This window comes from Rissa tridactyla, chromosome 7 (assembly GCF_028500815.1).
Source record: "Rissa tridactyla isolate bRisTri1 chromosome 7, bRisTri1.patW.cur.20221130, whole genome shotgun sequence".
Taxonomy (NCBI): domain Eukaryota; kingdom Metazoa; phylum Chordata; class Aves; order Charadriiformes; family Laridae; genus Rissa; species Rissa tridactyla.
The window spans coordinates 40,211,302-40,231,376 of NC_071472.1; the positions used below are offsets into that span (position 1 = coordinate 40,211,302).

Consider the following 20,075-nt stretch of genomic DNA (forward strand, 5'->3'; position numbering starts at 1 on the left):
TCAGGTGGGAATCTCCATTCCCCCAAGATTCACAGAGAAGCAGAGGCACAAAAGTAAAGAACTAGCGTTAGCTCAGCCTGGTACGAGATACCAGAAATCCCTTATGGGAGAGTACATAAGGAACCAGGCTTTCTCAGTCCTGCTGGTGGTGAGTTGCTTGCTGAATTCCATCTCTCCTTGCTGCTGCTGTTAGCTCTCTTTCTACCTGTGTGTCATCTTAATGGAGGTTTTCATTTTTCAGGAAGAAAATGTGAAAATTGTCCTGATGAATCCCAATATCGCTTCAGTGCAGACCAATGAGACTGGCTTAAAGCAGGCTGATGCTGTCTACTTCCTGCCCATCACTCCGCAGTTTGTCACAGAGGTCATCAAGGTGGAGCGTCCCGACGGATTAATTCTGGGCATGGGTGGCCAGACTGCTCTCAACTGTGGTGAGTACACTACAGGTGCCTTGGCGTTCCTTGCAGGCAAAATCATGGTTTTTACCGCATGTTCAGCAGACTTTATTTGTGCAGACGTGCAAGACCCGTGTGCCTGGTATGTTGCCCAGGTACTGAGGAACACAGGCTGAGATGCTGACCACGGGGGAGTGAGTAATTGCTAAGTGGGGAACATAACATCTAAGTATTAGTTTTGATACTTAAAAGTCATTTGTATATCCTGCTTTTCAGCTTAAGTCTTAATTATCATAGTTGGATCGGGGATATCCAGGCCACCTTGAGGTAGAGATCAAACGGAAAAGTTAGCTTCATTTAGCGTCTTGTAGCAGCGTCCACCTGCACTGCTTTGTCTTGTGTTGCAGATGATGGCCAAGCAGTAGCTTTACTGATATCCCAAGCTTCATAGATTTGAGGACAGAAACTTTCATGTTACAGTCCTGAGTTCTCATATTGGCTACAAATAATAAAATTAGCTGTTGATGAAGCCAGACCAGTTGTCAGCTAGTTAGATACCTTCTGAATACTTTCTTCTTCAGTCCTCAAAACTGAGTCTGTGCTTACTCTGCAGGTGTGGAACTCTTCAAGCAAGGAGTCCTGCAGGAGTATGGTGTGAAGGTCCTAGGTACATCAGTTGAATCCATCATGGCTACAGAGGACAGAAAGCTGTTTTCCGATAAACTGACTGAGCTAAATGAAAAGATTGCTCCTAGCTTTGCAGTGGAATCGGTAAATCAGACAATTTTGAAGATGTGATTACTATTACTCTTGCCCATTTGAGTTATTAAAAAAATATTCTGGTTTTGTTGAGTGAAAGCTGAATACGCCTGTTGATACTATAGCTTCTGTGCTTTCATCAGCACTCCACAGTGGTTCATGCTGGTTCACCATGATTTAAAATGAGGGAAAGTGCAATTAAGCACTTTGAAAGCCTAAGCTAATTTATCTATTGACAAGAAAAGTAAATTAGGTTGGGGTGACTTCTGTGCTGCAGTGCAAAAATATATAACATTTCAGCAGATACTTTTTAAAAAAAAAAATCATTGTAGACATAGAATTTCAGGTCCTCAAAATCAGCAGAAATCCTTCTTGAGGACGGGAATGTGAAAACAAAAAATTGGTTCAGCGGGAAGGCCTGTTTGGGTTTGGAGGAAACCAAACAGGTCTTAAACCAGGATGTCTTGTTGGAGGGGCTAAAGTCTGTGAAGACAGAGCAGGTAAGGACATTGTCTATGGAAAGTCATCAAGGAAGTCCATGCATAACTAAGGAAAGAAGTGACCTTCTTGAGTCCATGTTCCAGTTTTCTGCTGTTAGGTAGAAAAAAGAAGCAATGTTACAAAGCCAACTTTTATTCATTTTGTCTTTAGATAGCTTAGTGTCTTACTGGTGGGATTGCCAGTTAACCGTGTAACCAGTGTTGAAGACTGTATTCATCTTAGTTGTTATCAGATCTCTGAAATGTATTCCCCTCTCCTTTAAGATTGAAGATGCTCTGAAGGCAGCTGAAAAGATTAGCTACCCAGTCATGATACGTTCTGCTTACGCCCTTGGTGGTCTGGGGTCAGGCATATGCCCTGATAAGGAAAGTTTGCTGGACCTTGGTACAAAGGTATGTCTGCAATTGCAAGCTCTGGGAATAGAGCTGAACATCTGATTTTCTTAGATATTCTTCTAATAGTCACAGACACTGGAACTGTACATACCCTACCTTTCATCTTGGCTGTAAAATGTTATCCCGATTCCTTCTAATGCTCTCTTTTCATAATTCCTGCTGACTTGGGTAATGAAAATGGTTAAATGACAGATCTGTTAAATCAATGAGAAATGGGTCAGAATTTGAGCAAGTGTTTCAACAATTTTGGTCTAAAAAGAAACGCTGTGGACTATATTCACCTGCTTTCTGGAGTAAATGGCACGTGAAGGATGTCAATGAAGTTGAAACATTTGAAATGCTGACTGATAATGCAGTATCAGGGACAGAAGAGCTGGGAGGTTTTGGGCCTCTGCTGTTTCTGTCTGAAGACTGTATTTTTGCTAGGTCAAAATCTCTTGTAGAGATTTAACGGGATGATACTTCATAATTTGACATCCAACAGCTGTCACTGGCTATAAGGAGACAGCTCTTTTTTCTGTAGGAAATCTGGGATTGTTTTTTATAAATTTGCTGTGGAAAATAAACAGATAATTGGGGAAGACAAAACGCAAGCTTTTTTCCTTGGCAAAATGCAGAATTTCAGGAAATAAATCTCTGTCAGTTGGTCTCTAAAATTTTTGGGTTTGCCTTTTCCTGATTTGCTGAACCTCTTAATCTTTCACATAGCTCTAGAAAGAAATACTGTTGATGCCAGAAAGAGCTGTCTGTGAAAATGAGGTTTTTGTGTTCCTCCACCGCGCTGTCATGCAGACAGACTTGGGTCCAGCTTAGTGCTGGACAAACTCCTGCTCGGGCAGTGGCTGTGCAGGGAGGCTCAGGGGACAGGACTGATGGGTGCCGGAGGCGGCAGTGGATGCAGTAACCTCGTCTTACGGATTGATGGCTGAGGCTGGAAACACTTCGCTTGCCCAAGTTCACGCATGCTCTGTGTTTAGAGAAAGCAGGAATTCACCCAGAAACCCTTGGAGTGTGGCTGTCTGGAAGGCTTATATCAAAACATTTTTTCAGTAGGAAAACCTGGTTTTGATCACCATTTCTTGGTGTTCTCTTTTTAAAAAAAGTCATTTTGAAAATCTTCATTTTCCCCAGAAATCTGTAAAACAATAGCATGTTATAAAAATCTCATTTTCTGTAAAATTTTAGTAGTGGGGCAGTTCATATTTTTAATAAAACTTTCATGTTTCTGAAACTTTGCTTTTTTTCTACCAGAAGTCTGGTTCTGTTCCACTTTCTAGGTAAATATTTTCATTTTCTCAAAAATGATACTAAAAGACCATCAGCATTTTGAATGAAGAACAATATTTCAGAATTTACAGCATAAACCAATTTCAGTGTTGTTGAATTAACTCAATTTTGGGTGCTGGTTTCCACAGCCCAGCAGAAACTCCGCTCTTTTCAGTTATGAGGATGATCTGTAGTGATTCTGTGAGCTGGATTTTCAGACACTGGACTCTGACCTGTATGTAACTCAGATATCTGAACACCTGTGGGTTCAGGTAATCTGCCCTTGAGTTCACGTCTCCTGACGCTGCTTGTTTTTAGTGAGAGGAGGCAAGATATGGTAACACAGGACACGGGAGCAGCGTGGATTGTTTCATGAGTGTGGCTGGTTGTTCCTGCTCCATCACGGCAAATGCAGTGCCTGCTCGGGCCGGGTGTGAAGTGCCACTCCTCAAAATATTTTTTTTTCATTTTTTTTTTTTTTTGTGTGTGTGTGTGCAAGTTTGGCAAGTGTGCTAAGGGCAACGTTTGACTAACGGCTTGAGCTAACTACAGAGGGGACCAGGCTGAAGACTGATTCATGGGCAGCATTAAAACAAGAAGCATTGCTAAAGGATGGATTGATAATGTGCCTGTTACTTTCTAGGATTTTAAGTGAGAATTGATTAATGTTTTTTATCTGCTAATATTAAGGCCATTTATTCACTTAGATTATGCTCATTTACCAACAGACTGTATTTTTCATTTTTGTCCCTTGTGCTGAGGAGTGCTTTCAAGATCAAGTTTAAGAATAAATCACGAATCTTGCTTCTGGTTAGTATGCCAATGATAAGCAGCATTATTAGTGCTATTAATTACGTGGTGTTTGCTGGCACCCACGCTCCCCATCACTTAGTCATTTAGCTTTCTGCAGAGTTCTCTTATCGAAGCCTGGGGGGCTGCCCACATACACAAACCAAAGCATGTGTCTGTTGCATGATTGAAGCCTTAGATATTTTTATATTCCTCTTTGTTATTTATATGCCATTGCAAGCTCACATAAATATTTTCTGTGCCTTTCAAATTAAGCTAATTCAATTTTTAATTTTTTTTTTTAAATGAGAAATATGAAGTACTTGTCATCAGTGCTATGAACTTTGCTTATCTCCATCTTTCGATTTTTGTGTTCATCTGGGATGTCTGGAGATACACCGCAGTAGTCTTAAATATGGGAACGTGTTCTAATAAGGTTTTCTTTCTTATTGTTCATTTTCCCTAACGTATTCCCAGGCGTTTGCAATGACTAACCAAATTCTGGTGGAAAAGTCAGTTGTTGGCTGGAAGGAGATAGAGTATGAAGTTGTGAGAGATGCTGCTGATAACTGTATTGCTGTCTGCAATATGGAAAACATCGATCCTATGGGAGTCCACACAGGTAGGCCTGGGCACAGGGTGACTCACTGGAAATGGCTCATTAACTTTTTCATGCAGTACCCTTCTGCCTGCTGTTATGGACATAGTTTTGTGATTGACGCAGTGGGCTCTAGAAATACTCTTCAAATCTTGGATGGAGCCAGTTGGGTGTGAAACAGGTAGTGTTAGGCTAAACCTACCCCTGTGACCACGTTTTCCATAAGATTGCCTGGCCTCTCTCTGTGCTTCTCATCAGCCATGCACCCACAGGTTTGAATGTCTGTGGTAACCTCGTTATTGGGAATGGGTTAGTAAAGAAAGTGACCTGTAGTTTACTGCTGCTGGACTGCTGCTCACTTGCCTTCTCTGCTGCCTTGTGACAAACAGGAGATTCGGTTGTAGTGGCTCCAAGCCAGACGCTCTCTAATGAGGAATTTCAGATGCTGAGGGATCGTGCCATCAAAGTTGTCCGACATTTGGGCATCGTGGGAGAGTGTAATATCCAGTTTGCTCTGCATCCAACTTCCCTGGAGTACTACATCATTGAAGTTAATGCCAGGCTCTCGAGAAGTTCAGCTTTGGCATCCAAGGCAACAGGGTAAGATTATTTAAAAAAAACAAACCACCACAGAACAAACAAGTGAACAAACAAACACTGAGGGGAGGAGGACAGAAAGAGAGAATTTTGCAGTAAGGGACTTGGTCCAGTGTATTATTTAAATATGTGACTTCTGCAGGGAAGAAGAGTTCCTGCATCTGCTCTCCATGCAGTTTAAACACGAAGGCTTAATTTGCAGCAAGGAAGAGTGAAGCTGGTTGTTAGGAAGAGCTCTGGAGCAGTGAGGGCAGTAAGGCGCAGATTTCTGCACGGGAAGCCTCTAAGAGCAGATCTTGTCAGCATCTGCTAGGATGACCCCTGGGGAGACAATCCTGCTGGGAGATGGAAGAAGGGGTTAGTGAGCCCTCCAGGTCCCTTCCTGCCTGCAGGTGCTGTTACTACAAATTCAAAAACTCCCAGGAGGTGTGTGGGGAGCCTCTAGCTGTCCTCACAAAGCATGTCCACCGTATCCATATGTTGGCTGCAAATCACCTCTGGGACCCAGAGGACATAGTTATTAATGAGCTGTCTGTCAGATTGATGCAAATGGCATTGTGAGCTGCCTTTGTTTTGTTGGCTAATCATAAACTAATCAAGATAAGGATGGTCAGAGCAGGCTGTTTAAAAATTGGCTTCTTAATTGTACTTTGCAGATGCTGTTGAGAGGCACAAATTAATCTCTAATTTGCAGTTCTCAACAGCTCTTGTGGTTGTTGAAGTGCCATAGCAGACTGGAGATAAACCATGATGTTGGACGGTGGGCGCTTGGTTGTTTTGTTTTTGGATGACAGACTTAAAGCAAAGCATATCTGTCTGTGGTAGCACTGTGGGTGTGACACATATTTAAGTGGTGGGTTTGCAGATAATAAAGCAATTCCCAGATCTAGGTAGCCCTACAATTCGTAGGAAGCTGGAGAGGCCCTGCTGTGCTTGAGCACAGTAACCTTCTGTTCCATTGAGGAGAGACAAACGCCTCACATCTGTTTAATTTGATCCACTCCTGGGAGATTTGCAAAAGCAAAGTACTTCCCACTCTGCCATTCTCTACCTTCCCTCTATGGCAGGTATCCATTAGCATTCATTGCAGCCAAAATTGCCTTGGGGATCCCCTTGCCAGAAATCAAGAATGTGGTGACAGGAAAAACCTCTGCCTGCTTTGAGCCCAGCCTGGATTATGTCGTTACCAAGATACCCCGCTGGGATTTGGACCGTTTTCGGCATATGTCCAACCGGATTGGAAGCTCCATGAAGAGTGTGGGAGAGGTGAGTGCAAGACCCTCTCCTTCCCTTCCATCCCGTTGCTTGGGAAAATCATTTTTCTTTCTTGGAAACTCTCAGAAGATCTATTTTGGGGGGCCTGATGGCTTTTGAAGATATTCATTCAGCTCAAATGATTTTTATTGAGTACTGTAATTAATTGAAATGAGTTAGGAGTGTGTAATCTTGGATATCACAGTGTAGATTCGTAAACGATTTACTCTTAAGGGAAGACCCCCACTTTGGATCACCTGAGGTTGGCTTCATTCCTCACACTCACTACAAGGCTCAGAATTCTTTTTGGTGTGGGTTCTGTGGTGGTGGTCAGTTAGAGCATAACTTCAGGAGTTGTAGTCTAAGATTTTTCAGTGATGCCAATATGCCACAGCTCTCAGTTGTTCCCATAGCTATTTATCCTGTTAAAACCATATGCCAAATCTCAGCCTACTTCGACTCTTGAAATACAAACACAACCTGTAATCTTTTTATAGAGATTATAACTTTAGAGTTATAATTTCTCTTAGTGATTAAGTCTCTTCTATCTGGAACATGGCAGTGTGACTTTTAAACCCTTACCTTTTAACGTAAGCTTTTTCAGACCGTGTTGTAAGAGGAGAGAAGTGAAGCAAAATGGGTAAATTACCCACTGAATTAGTTAATTACATGTCAGCTCCCAAAGCAAAATAATTAATTGTGTATTTTTTCCAGTTGCCTTTTTTTCTTAATGCTTTTCAAGTAGCTATTTTATTAAGTTATTTTGACACGTGAGACCTTCCTAACATCAATTCTGTCTTGCTGAGACAACACGCCTTCATCACAACTGGAAGGATTATTTAGAACTTGATTTTCCAGTGGCGGTTTTGGCTTTTAATGGCAATGAGGTGGTGTCGTTTTTGGTTTGGTTTTTTTTTTTCAGTGAGCTGATGCTTACCAATATGGGGGGTTTTGGACTGTTCTGTGGAGCTGGGGTTCCTAAATACAGTTGTCCTGGGCACTGTCAGCTGTAAATGCTTCCTGGACGTACACATTTGCAGGAGGAAGAATTGAGTCCTTCCAGTGGTCATATGTCACACAAGCAGAAGTGCATGTACCCCCCGGCCTTCTCAAGGCGGATGTTGGGTAAAGGGAGGGGGGAGATACAGGAAAAGTCAGCGCTCTACCCGTGCAGGTCTGTGAGCTGGGGGTGAACTGAAACAGGGATGGAGAAGGTTTAGAGATGCAGTTGGCGGCGGGGAGAAGCACTTGGAAAAGAAGTTAGTCTCCAGGACCTGTGAGTAGAAGAGGGTGTCTTTGAAGCAAAGAGCTTCTTGCCGTGGTGTCTCTATTAGCATGGCGTGGTTGTCTCCCTGGCCCTGAGCTTGAAGCCAGACCACAGCACCTGCCGCATTTTTATCAATTGAGCAGTCTGGCCTGGGCTGTTTCTTCCTGAGCTCTGTTGTGCTGGGCAGTGGGCCTGGAGCGGTGAGAAAAGAGAAAATAATGTTATTTTTTTCTTTGACATTTTTCAGCATTGTGTTTGAGAAGATTTTTATGCTGTTAGGGTTTCACTGCACTGGGAAATAAAAATGTTGAAATTTGAGAAAGGGCTCTGTTACCTCACAGATTTCCACAGAGGAAGGCTTGTTTTCATATTAGATGTGGTGTCAAGATTGAAGGAGGGAAACCCCAGTGCTGCTATGCCAATGAGGAGTAATCCTTTAAGAGAGTCCTCACAGGGGAGAGTCACTGTTAAATGTAATTTAAAGAAGAGGAGCAGATTTCTTCTGAACCTTAGAATTCCCGCTGTGAGTTTCTATCTCTAACAGGTTGTTAAACAGAAATATCCTGCTATATTACTACACCCGTGCTGCTCCGTAATGCTTCTCTCTACTAAAGTGCTTCAAAGCAGTTTGCAGAGAGCAGTGCCTTCCTGTGTTTTACGGACAGGGAGACGAAAGCAGAAAGCAGGCACTTGTCTGAAACTCTCTGTTGATGGTATCATCAGAGTCAGGCCTGGAAGTGGGACTTCCAAGGCTCAGTCAGCTGTGCCTGTCTTCAAGCCAGCAGGACTGTCTTACGGAGGAGGTCCAAAGGCTGTAATCTTTCTGTATGCCTATCTTCGTGGTTTAAATTTGCACGCCTCTGCTGTTAGAGGATAGCTGGGCAACAGCTCACCGTAGCTAATGTGGAAGTGCTCTCCGTTACAGGTCATGGCTATTGGACGTACTTTTGAAGAGAGCTTCCAAAAGGCCCTGAGAATGTGTCATCCATCTGTAGATGGCTTCACTTCACATCTGCCCATGAATAAAGCCTGGCCAGACATCATAGATGTCCAGAAGGAACTCTCCGAGCCGTCCAGCACTCGGATATATGCAATAGCCAAGGTAACAAAAGATAGAAAGCCCTTGACTTATGTCCCTTGGGTTAAATCTACCAGATTGGGTCAACTGAGGTGACACATTCTTTACCTACTTGCTTCCCTGTGTCAAGCGCGCTGAGACCACCTTGTGTAGGATCCTTGCTGTTGAAGTACAGATATTCTCTATCGCGTGTAATTTCCTTTGCAGAACATAATAGCTGGGTGGGTATATGACTTTAATTTTTCCTGCTGACATCTGTATTTTCCTGCATCTTCTGTATTCAGGTAATGTGTTTGGTACGATCTTAGCCAGTGCTCATTGCATTCAGCAGCAGGTGCGTTCCTGTGTCCTGAAACTTCAGTTTGTAGCTGAGTGTTGGTGGACACCTGGATCATTTTCCTTCACTTGTTCCTATAATTGTTTGCTAAATATTGGCTAATGTTCTGCCCTGATTTATGCTAGTGTAAGTGTCAAAGTTGGCCAGTTTTTCAGATTACCATTAATTTCTAGGAAGGGAAGAAGGAAAAAAAATGAAGAGCCCTTTGAGAACTGAAACAAAGCATGATAAAGAATGGCAAGCTGCAGTCAGAGAGCACTGCCTTTTTGCAATTGTTGCATTGATATGGGCCTGAGACTAAAAAAAAAAAAAAAATAAAGCTCTATGTTAAATTTAGCATACAGGAAATCCCCTGTTCTTTGAAAATAGGCTCAAGTTCCCTAGCATTCTTTTAACCTCCTGTCACACTGGGCAAATCATCTTTCAAGGTGGCTGGGTAACGGGGGCTGTTACTGTAAGGGAAGTCAGGGTGTGAAATTATTTCTTCCTTCAGCTCCGTGGTGTTTGCCTGTGTATATCACTTAGTAAACGTGGGGTTAGTTACTTCACCAGGTAGGTGCAATTTCACACTTTGGTTTTGCTGCAGCTAGCTTGTCCATCTGTCCATGCCCTCTATGAGGAGGAAGGGACAGCTATCTTTTATAGCTCATACTTACCTGTTGGGGGTTTTTAAGAATCCAGACCTTCCTGGCAGGGATCACCCAGTTACTATTCTTTGTGCCCCTGACTTTGTGTGGTGGAGTCTTTAAGCCCTTTGTGCTCACGTTTAGAAACATCTCATTACATCCTTCACATGAGTGTGGGGAGCTGAGGTTGTGCTGTATTTGTAAAAAGGTTTTCACGTAGCTGTTCCTCTTATAAATGGCCTGAACAAAAGGCACAAGATGTTCTATAAACGTGTGGCTTGTCCAGCTGTTGACTCTTGCTTTTCAAGCTGGGGAAATGCATGTCTTCATAAGTGTAGAACATCCTTCAGCAGCTGTGCTTGGTCTTTATTAGAGCTTTCTCTTGTAACTGAAAGAAAAATCTTGCTGCTTGTCTCCGAGTGTCTCAGAGAGCTTTTATGAAAGGTTAATCTTAGCCCCATGTTAACACAGGGGATCTGAGAAGATGAAGGTGAGTTTGGGCCCCACTGAACACTCTGGGTGTTCCCAGCTGGTGGCATTTTCACTGGGAGCTGTTGAAAAAAGCAAGATCAAAGTCTTAATCCCTCTCTGTAAAGAGCTGCTTCTGCCTGACACAGTGCACTAATTCGTCCCTGTTAATAACCGAGGCAAGCAATATCAGTGAGAAGTACTCCTGGCAGCTGGGGCTGCCTGCCTGGAAATCCCTTTCCAGCTTGCTGACATTTAAAAGCCAACAGTTAGTCCCCGTTAGCAGTCAGCTTTGTTTGAAACAGGATGGAGCTTCCTTGTATGTCCTCTCCTCCCCCACAAGCCCCACTAGTCAACTCTCCAAGGCTTTTTGCCTTTTCTCTCGCCTTTGTCTGTTGGCTGATGAGAACAGTAATGGTTCAGGGGAAAGGGAAGGGAGCTCAGCTGCCATTCAGAGCTCTTGCTGTTGTAATGGGCCTCCCTGTTGTCATGTAAAAGAAGGAACGAGGGACTGAAGGAAGAAGGGTGCGAGCCCTAGAGACAGCACAGGTGGCTCTGCTGCCTTCTGTTGCTTGGCCTGGAGACCAGGCTTGCTCCCTGTCTGGCGGTGTGAAGGCAGTCCTATAACCCCCCTGGCTTCCCAGCATGGGACCAGTGTCTACTGGATGGGACACTCTTGAGAGTGAGCAAGGCTCTAAAGTCATGCTGTCCTGCTGTGGCTCCCTCCTCCTTCTTCCCTGGTGTGTTTAGGCTGTTTGAATAGAGTAAAGCCATCGAGTGCTGTCCAGGGCTTCTGATCAAATCCTACAGGGATTTTCTTCCCGGAAACCTGATTTGCCCCTGTAGTGTGGTGATTTGGGAGCAAGAACTGTCTATGAACTCATTCTTCTCTCCCAGTCTCCAGATTTACGCCACAGGGGTGAAGATGGTTTATCTTCTCTGCCCCACCTCTGATTAAGGAGGGGAAGGCATTTGTTTTTTTCAGTTTCCCTTGAGGATCCCTAGGACTCTTAAATAAAGTGTCCTAAGCAGATTAAGTGTGTGTGGTCGGGCTACCTGTGTGTGTATGTGTGGCTCAGGGACCATTGACTGAAGGTTGGAGATCCTCAAGACGTGCAAGTCTGCACGCGTCTTGTGAAAATAGATGTGCAGAGGAAAGACATGCTCGTGTCCCTCTAATGTGGCAGCGTGACCTTGCCCTCGAAGCACTAAGGAATCAGGATGGGAGGGATCCCTTATGAGTTGCCTCATACCAGGAATGTGTGAGAAGCCTAGCCCTGTGGTTGCCTCTGCTCGGGGACTGCTGTGATGGCCCCAGGCTTCTCTTTGCAGGTGTTTGGAAGAGCAGTGCCTGGTGGGTGACAAGCGCCAGATGAAGGTTTGGTGTGGAGGCGACCCGTTACTCTAAAGAAGCAAAATGTGCAGTAGAGATTTTCACTGCTGCTGTGAGCAAGCAAGGATATCCAAGTCAGCAGCTTAGTACTTCTCAGGACAGGAGAATAGTTGTGAGAGGGAGACCACGGCAAGCTGCCTGGAAATCCTTTAGAAAAGGTAGAAGGTGGCGTCGGTATTTTGCAGTGCCCGATGAGGGCTGTTACCCATCCCTTGTCCGTGCGGGTGGTGCCCTCTTGGAGCACAGCGCTGGAGTGACCTGTGCATTTCTCTCAGCCGGCGCGAAGGCTCCTCGTCACTGTGCTGAAGTGTGCAGTGACAGAACAACAGTGTGTCCACAGCTTGATAATCTGGAGGGATAATGCCAGGGTGCAGTGGGCCTAGCTCATTCCTGGATTAATGCTGGAGCTTTCTTCAGTGGCTTTGCTCTGGCTTCATGCCAGGGATGCTGCCCTGCAAGAAAACAATTAAGCGTGGTAACAAATTAATGAGCCTGATTACTTCGGCTCAGCAAAAACACAGTGCCGGTGTTATCATTATGGTTGATTATAGTTGTTTTATCAGGAGACTTGTAACTGTGCACCGCTGGTGAGACCCAGGAAATATCAGTGATAGAAGATACAACTGTGTCATACCGGGGAGCGCTCTGGCATATTCATCTGAGATATTTTAATACTGTAGTGTCCTGTAATCCACTGTGTTATGAATAATAGCTCTGTGGGGTTCCTTTTTATCCCGTGGTTGCAAATAGTTGGATGAAAATAAAATAAAAAAAATAAAACTAGCCCTGACAACATAAGGCAGGGGAATTTGTACAATCTTAACGTGAACTTGAGATACAGTAAGAGAAGCTGGAGTTACACTGTAGCTGCAAAGTGCCACCCAGGACTGGACTTCCCCTTTCTTCAGAGGTATTTCAAGGCTACGTGCTTTGATTCAGCCTTGTATTTCAAGGGTAAAACAAGGTTTATGCTCCAAAGCAGAGTCCCTCCACAGCTGAGAATCAGGACCTTCCTGTTTAATGTTTGCAGCTGGGAGGTAGGCAGTGGGTCTGAGGTTTAGGGAACGTGAGATGATAAGGGGTGCAGATGGAGGGGTCAGAACTTCAGGCTGAATTTGCCTCTCTGTAGTTAGCTAAGGCACGTATTCAGTGGCCACCAATCCTTGTTGCCATCAGTTTAAGCTTGGCTACTGGGTCTGTAAAAAACAAATTATGTCTCTCTTGCTCAAACAGAAGCCAGTTTTTGGTACCAAAGCATGAACGGAAGAGGCTGGTGCCTCCTGACACTGCTTGAGGGGCATGTTTTCTGTTGCTGTGGGAGACAGGATCCTGTCTCAAAGATGAACCTTTGATTTGTCCAGCATAGTCTACCATACTTTTTATGTCTTGATATAGTTGCTGCTACCTATTTTCAGGCTAAATCTATGTTTGCGAAGCATGTATTCAAGGGTCTGTTTGGTGCTCTCCTCTTCTTGGCAGGCTTTGGAGAACGACATCCCTGTGGATGTTATTCACAAACTCACAGCCATTGACAAGTGGTTCCTGTATAAGATGCGTGGCATTGTGAACATGGAGAAGATCCTGAAGGAAGCGAACAGGTAAGAAAAACCAATAGCCTTGTCCTAGGATACAGTGGTCCTTCTGGGGATCCTTCTGCTGGGGAACCTGTGACAGACCCCTGAGCACAGATGTGGTCAATGCTAGAAGCTTATTTCGGTGCTCAGAGCAAGCAGTGTTGTCTTAAAACCAAATTCACTGCCTCAGCAGGACAGAGGAAATTTCAGAGAACGCTCTTTTTTGGTTAAAGAACTTCTTTGAGTGTTTAGGCATCTCGGTGGTTCTCGGGGATTATGGAATTTCCAGCGTATTTTGGAAAATCCTCCCTGTATCTTTGAGGCTGAGGCTGGGAAGGCGGATGGCCTGGGTTGAGTAACAGCAGGCTGTGTGTGGGTGCCTAGGGCAGAGTCAGCCTTCAGGTGCAGGACGTGCCCTAACTTACTGCACTGCGTTTTTTTCCGGCCTGGCCAATTGATTTTTAAGCTTTTCTGCCTCGCTGTGATCATGCAGTATGTGTTGCTTTTGTACTGCACTTTCGAACATCTATAATTCCAGACATATTTAAATATAAATCTTCTTCTTTCTTCATGAAAAATGACCGTATAAAAGTAAGCAGGAAAGAGGGCAGTAAATTAAAGCGCTGGGCTGTATTTCAGTTCCAGCCTCAGGAACTGAGGTGCCACAGGGTGGCACTGGGAGCGCGCCGCAGCCAGGGTGGTGCTGGGCGCTGGCTGTGCCTCGGCTGAGATTGCTGTTGTGTGACCAGCTTCGCAGCTTTCATTGAGCAGCTTTTGCTCTCCCTTGCCTCCGGAACAAGCTGGATCTGGAGCTAAACAAAAATAAGTGTGGAGGGAGATGTTGAAGAGAAGGAGTAGCTTGATTATTTACAGAAATCTATTGTTTGGCTGCGCAAGTTTTTGCCTTCTAACATCCGTGTCATGTTGCATTTGTCTCAAGTGCCTTAAATATATCTATGTACAGCTCCTGAGGAAGAAAAACAGTATATCCAGAATCAGTTTTATTTCCTTACTGATGGATTGGCATGCTGTGGAATGATGCACTTGGGACGCCAGAGGCTGGCCCCATCCTCGGCTGGTATTAATCCAGTATTGCTCCACAGAGTCTAATCATGCCGAACTTTCCTGTATCACTGAGGTCGCTTTCCCTCTCTCCACTGTGGGAGGCAGGTGATACTACTACTAGTGTGTGATCAGTAGCTGCTACCATTCCACAAACTTTTCCATCGTTGTGGTGGCCGGGCAGCAGACTGTGTAGCCAGCCTGCTGCAGCAAGCCCTTCTGCAGCATCCGACCTTGCATTTGTGTCATACACAACTAATGTTGTGTCCTGGGTAAGCAGATTCATGCAATTCATCTCAGATTGCAGGTGGTATAAATTAACTTAGTCTCATTCACTCACCAGTGCAGATTTTAACTCCGATATCCTTGTTCAAACCTTCCCAAGGAAACTCTCTTGCCTCACAACCTGTGTTGGAGGGAGAGGATGGACTCTCCAGCTGCATCATGTTGAAGGCACGTTGGCACAAAGACAAGGAGCCAGGGGAAAACACTTCTGACCTGAACTAAGACACTAGTCCAGTGAGCCACATCAGGAAACACATCTCTGCAAGAGCCGAGGGAAAGCTAATTGAGTGGTGCAAATGAGCCTTGGCACGTGTGCGCTCTTCCTGCAGCCAGCTGTTCCCAGTCCCCGGCACGCCTGGCATGAGTTTCACCTGTGCTACGGGAGTATTTCCAATTGAAAAGAATGGGCTGTGGCACCGCCATTGCTTTAAATCTTTCTTTTGTTGAAACAGAATTACCAGAACCAGAGGCAGTTGCCCTGTTCCCAGGCACTGTTGCTGGTTACGTTTGCTCTCTGTTCAGTCAAATCCATCCCTTCCTTTTTGCCTCTTGATTGGTTTGGGGGTTCTTTGCAATGATGTTTTAGGTGCGGTTGGAGTAACATGTCTGCCAAGAGTCTTGATTTGGGCCCTGCAGTGTTGTTGCAGAGACCGGTAACAAGGAGATGGTCTCTGCCAAGAGGACATTTAGAGCTAGAGCAAGGGGATGTGGCAGACAGCTGGGGAAGGGGGATCAGAGGCAGGTGGAGGCCTTTGGGCACAGTTCAGCAAAGTGTTCACATACCGCATGCTGCCTTGCATCCTCGCCATGGGGAGTGATTGAGGTGAGCAGAAGACCTTGCAGGTTTGTGCAGGGAATCTGTTTCCATCCATGGAAGTTGTATGGGATAATGTTATGGGGGGAAAATCCTTTCTGACCTATAAATCTTTGTCCATTCCCAGTGGTGTACAGGCATTGCAGCCGTTTGCAGAGACAGGAGAGACTGGGAAGGGCACGCTCTGCCCCGTTTATGTTTGTCCCAGTGAACTTTCCAAAGATGATTGGACCTGGGGCTGGTGAGACTGTACAGCTTTTGTCATGCTGCAGCAGTGTTCCCATTTGACTGCCTCTGGGCCCTCTAAAATGGAGAAAGAGTTGTTTCAGGTTATATGATTTGGCTGCAGGAAAGCGAATGGCCTGAGTTGAATTGGGAAAGGAAAGTCATTTTGAGAGTGCTTGCAAGAATATCCAGTAATATCACACACGTCAAACATGTGCCTCTGCTGTTTCTCCTGTGACTTACGTATTTTTCATTTTAAGTGGGAACTTACATTGTGGGTTTTTTGTTGGTTTTTGACCAATTACCTTCATACCTTCATTAATGTAATCTTAACTATAACCTTCCCCACCACACACACACAAACAAAACCACATATGCGTACACAGATGGCAAAAGCAAGCACTGTCCCATGCTGTCAGGCTGTGAACAGGCGATGGTGTATGGAGCACTGGCAGTGCAATAGGATATGCTGTTTCCAGGACATTCTCTCCCTAGATTTGGCCTCATCTGTGCCATGAGATAAAATGGAGGGGAGGGGCCCCAAAGTGACCCCACTGGCTGTTCATCACCCTGATGGCTCGTGAAGGAGATGGAAGTTTGAACAGACCGTGTCTAGCTGCCTGAGGCAATGAGGAGTGAGATGTGACTTTAATGCCGGGCTTATGGACCAGATTGAGCCAGATTTGCGGTAGGGTCTGGTAACACCATCATCCCCAGGAGCACAATTTGAGGAAAACCCAAGGAAGATTTGACCATCTTGCAACAGGAAGAAGTGTGAGTGTATTTTCCAAAGAGGAACATTTCAATCTTGATAAAAGTCTGTAAAGTAGAATTCAAGTGAGAAAAGAGAAGCACGAGAAACTCCTGTTTTGCAGTTGAGGAGCAAAGCATAGAGATGGTAAGACTTGCCCAGTCTCAAAGACAGTCTGGAAGAGCAGTGAACTGAACTCTGTCTTCTTAAAGCTCAAGTCTTCAAATTAACCTTGATGAAAACAGGAGATCTTCCTTTTGGTGGATACCAAACTAGCCAGCCCATTGGCAGTGGGAAATGGTGGCACCAATCGTTCTTTAGACCTTTGCTTTGGAGGAGAATGTGTCCTTGCTCTGTGGGCATTGATTGAAAACACCGCCTGGCCTGTGGTTTGCTGGAAAGGGGTAAGTGCAGTCCTGAGTGTCACCCTTGTCGTTCTTAAGGAGAGACAGGTTAATAGAGGCGAAGCGGAGAGTAGTGGGAGGGTGCAGACCCACTTCAGCCCAGCATTTGTAGCCAGGTTGTAGCCAGGTGCTCTGCTCAGTGGCCCATGGAAGAATTTGCTTATTGTGAATTCCTTTTCGAAGCTCATGTCCTTGGGTCTGTGAAAGGTCTGCTGTGAAAGCCGCTTGCTGGAAGCATGACTTGATTTCAAAACATGACTCTGGTGGAGCAGCCGCAGAAATACAGGTGCTGGAGTTAAAACCTGGTTCCAGCAGGTGACGTGGGAAACAATGCCGGGAGGAAAGATGAGACAGGCTATCAATAACCTGTGCTCTTCCGCACCGGGTGTTGCACACCCACTCTTCTCAAAAGCAATGGTTCTGCTGACTTGTGTGCTTTTGGGACAGGTCAGAGAGAAGTCAGATCTTGTGTGGGTATAAAGCAGAGCAGGTCTGGTGATGCTGAGTGAGGCTGCACTGATTTGTGGTGTTTGAGGAGCTGTCACTGACATATTTGTTGTACTTGCTTTTAACTAACTGGGAAGATTACTTTTGTCTTCCCTGTGAACTGTGGGGCAGGGAGGACTCAGGAACAAATTAGGAATTCAGTGCATGAGAAGAATATAATATAAACAGTTATTTAGCACTGTTGTTTGTGCGTTGTGTGGATCTGACATAAGGTACTTTCTATTTGTCTTATAGAGCCATTGGTAATAATTTCACAACTGTATTTTCTTTCACAGCATCTGTACATTTGTAAAAACACAATATACTTTTTTTTTTCCTGATACAGAGGATAGATAGGCATCGCCCTTTAAAAGCCGTTGGGGAATCTCTGTAAATGATAAGAACAATATCAGAAGCAGGGGAGGCTGTACCATGGCATCCCAGCAAAGACCTCAAAGCTGTTTTTTAGCAGGGGTAGGAAAAAAGCTCTGAGGGAGCATCTATGACCCATTTCTTGGCTGTGTTTTGGTGTGGGCTGCTGCTTCAGCGCATCGCTAAATCCTGGGTGTGAGTCATTTGGGTCTTAGGGCACCGTGTCAGGTTCGTGTTACTGAAGTGAAGATGTCCACAGGGAGATTTATTAGCCCAGGGACCTGAACATTGAAGATGCAGAGCGCTGGAGTGATAGTTGTTCAGTGAGCGAGATTTGTTGGCTTACAGCTCCTGCTTCCCTAAACGCTCCTTTGACAGCTTTTTGTCAGTCATCTCACGAGCTTCTCAGTAGGGGAAAATGGTATCAGTCTGTCTTCTTGAGTAGAGAAGCATGGAGAGAATTTATACACCGATTTCATTATTTTAATTGTGGCATGTTCAAAATCTTGTAAAGCATCAGGAGCAATCAAGGAAGCCACTAGGAGCCTTGAAGCAGAGTGGGGCAATGAGGAAAAGAAGAACAATATGTGTTTGTACATGATCCAGCCTGAAATCAAGTAGGCTTTTGAAACCTTCCATGTCTATGACTACTGAGAGAGGAAGAGCTCTCTCAGGATTGGGTATTTGGCATTTTAGTTCCAGCGCTTCTTGCTTTCGGTCCACCGTGTTTGCCATATTGAAACTGTAGTCTGGGCTTAAATCCGCCCCCCTCTGGATTCAGGAGGAGCCAGTCTTGAACTCAGACGCGTGGGCTGAGCTGGAGCGTGGTCACCTTTGCAGCTCCCAGGTGTGTGTCCCAGCCGTGCGAGTGACTGCTGAGGTAGCCCAGAGGTGCCCTGCAGGGGTGAGCCTGTGAGCTTGCAGGGCAGGTGTTACCTGGCACAATAGCAGTGTCCCAAATGCTCCCAGCTCAAGCTTTGGCTCCCAGTTCACAAAATATTCCTCATCCTTTTGATCAAGACCCATTAACATGCACCTAAGTGATATGTGGATGGGCATAAACTCGACAACGTACCTACAATGAAGCAGAGCCTGATTTGGGAGACCAGAAAGAGAGTGTTCCTTCCCATATGGTGCTGGGGCTCTCTGCCGGCACGTTTATTTAGCATTACTGCTATGGCGGTGGATCAGATGAAAGCCAGTCAAGTGGAAGAGAGGGCCGTGCTGAAGCAAGCAGGCTCTCCTGATAATTGCAATGCTGCCAGTGTTCCTCCAGTCAGTTAATAGATTTCCCCAGGTCCTCTGCGCCAGGTGAAAATTTCCTCATTAAGTGGAATTTATTCAATTTCCTTTTATCATTTATTACTGAAGAAAAAGTGAGTGGATGGAGTTCCAAAGGTGACAGGGTGGAATTTTAAAAAAAAAAAACCAACAACAAATCAACACTGGAAGCTGAAACAGAGGCACAGGCAACATTCGGGAAAAGCTTGTATTGTTTATAAATTGCAACATATGCAGGGGACTCTAGCTTTCCGAGGAAGTGAACAGCCACTAAATGATATGGCAGTGTGCAAAAGTCTAATCGTCTGGTTTTGAAGCTCTAAAACTTCTGACCGTCGTTTTGCAAAGGCAAATGTTAGGAAAAAGGAGTATTATAGGAGTCTGGAATCATGGCTGCTAAATCTTCCCTTGTTTCAGAATTGATTATAAACCACTGAGGGAGTTTAATCTTTGGAAGACTTTCTGCTCTGTGTTTGAAGAGTAAGTGATGCTCCAGGGGAAAATGGGAGGCAATGATGTAGGACTGGGTCATGTGTTTGGGAATAGCCAGAACTAAGATATTTTTTTTTCTTCTTTTTTTAGTGCTGGATTTCTGGTGAGGTCTTGGAAGGGTTATTTGCACTCCAGTGTTCAAAGAGATCAGCCTGATTCTGCTCTTGCTGGCTTTAATGTCTCCAGCAAGTCGAAAGGGCTGTCTTTGAGCAAAGGCTGTGGGAACACAATTAGGTCAATGTTGGATCTTAGAAACCATAACCCCTTAGCTTCTGCACATCTCAGTTTTGCTATCTGTGAGATAAGCATCACCCTACCTACTGTTTGAGTGTTTCTTACATTCTTTCCATGAATTTTGAGATATAAATGCTAAAAATTACCCTTAATAGTAAATGGAAATTATCCAGGAATGACGCTGCGTGTCATTCCTGGATAATGGAGGAGCCTGGTTTCACAGCAGTGCTGAGGGTTGGCGGCTCTGTGAGCCAGCTCCCTTTAAGCGTGGTGGGGCAGTTCTGCTGCCTGACTCTGCTCCTTCTGCTCCTGCTTCCAGCTCCTGGGAGCTGCCTCGGGGGCTTTGGGCAGTTCCTCATCTCATGGCAGACT

At 44.9% G+C, this 20,075-nt stretch overlaps 1 protein-coding gene across 1 annotated transcript in view; it reads left to right on the forward strand.

Moving 5' to 3' along the window:
• The window catches only part of CPS1 (carbamoyl-phosphate synthase 1), a 108,041-nt gene that overhangs the window by 46,536 nt on the left and 41,430 nt on the right, over positions 1–20,075 (forward strand). Inside the window, exons 16-23 of the mRNA XM_054207993.1 lie at positions 242–431; positions 1,009–1,166; positions 1,919–2,047; positions 4,583–4,727; positions 5,093–5,303; positions 6,368–6,566; positions 8,747–8,923; positions 13,203–13,321. Of these exons, the coding sequence (XP_054063968.1) occupies positions 242–431; positions 1,009–1,166; positions 1,919–2,047; positions 4,583–4,727; positions 5,093–5,303; positions 6,368–6,566; positions 8,747–8,923; positions 13,203–13,321 (1,328 nt within the window). The remainder of the gene's footprint in view (positions 1–241; positions 432–1,008; positions 1,167–1,918; positions 2,048–4,582; positions 4,728–5,092; positions 5,304–6,367; positions 6,567–8,746; positions 8,924–13,202; positions 13,322–20,075) is intronic.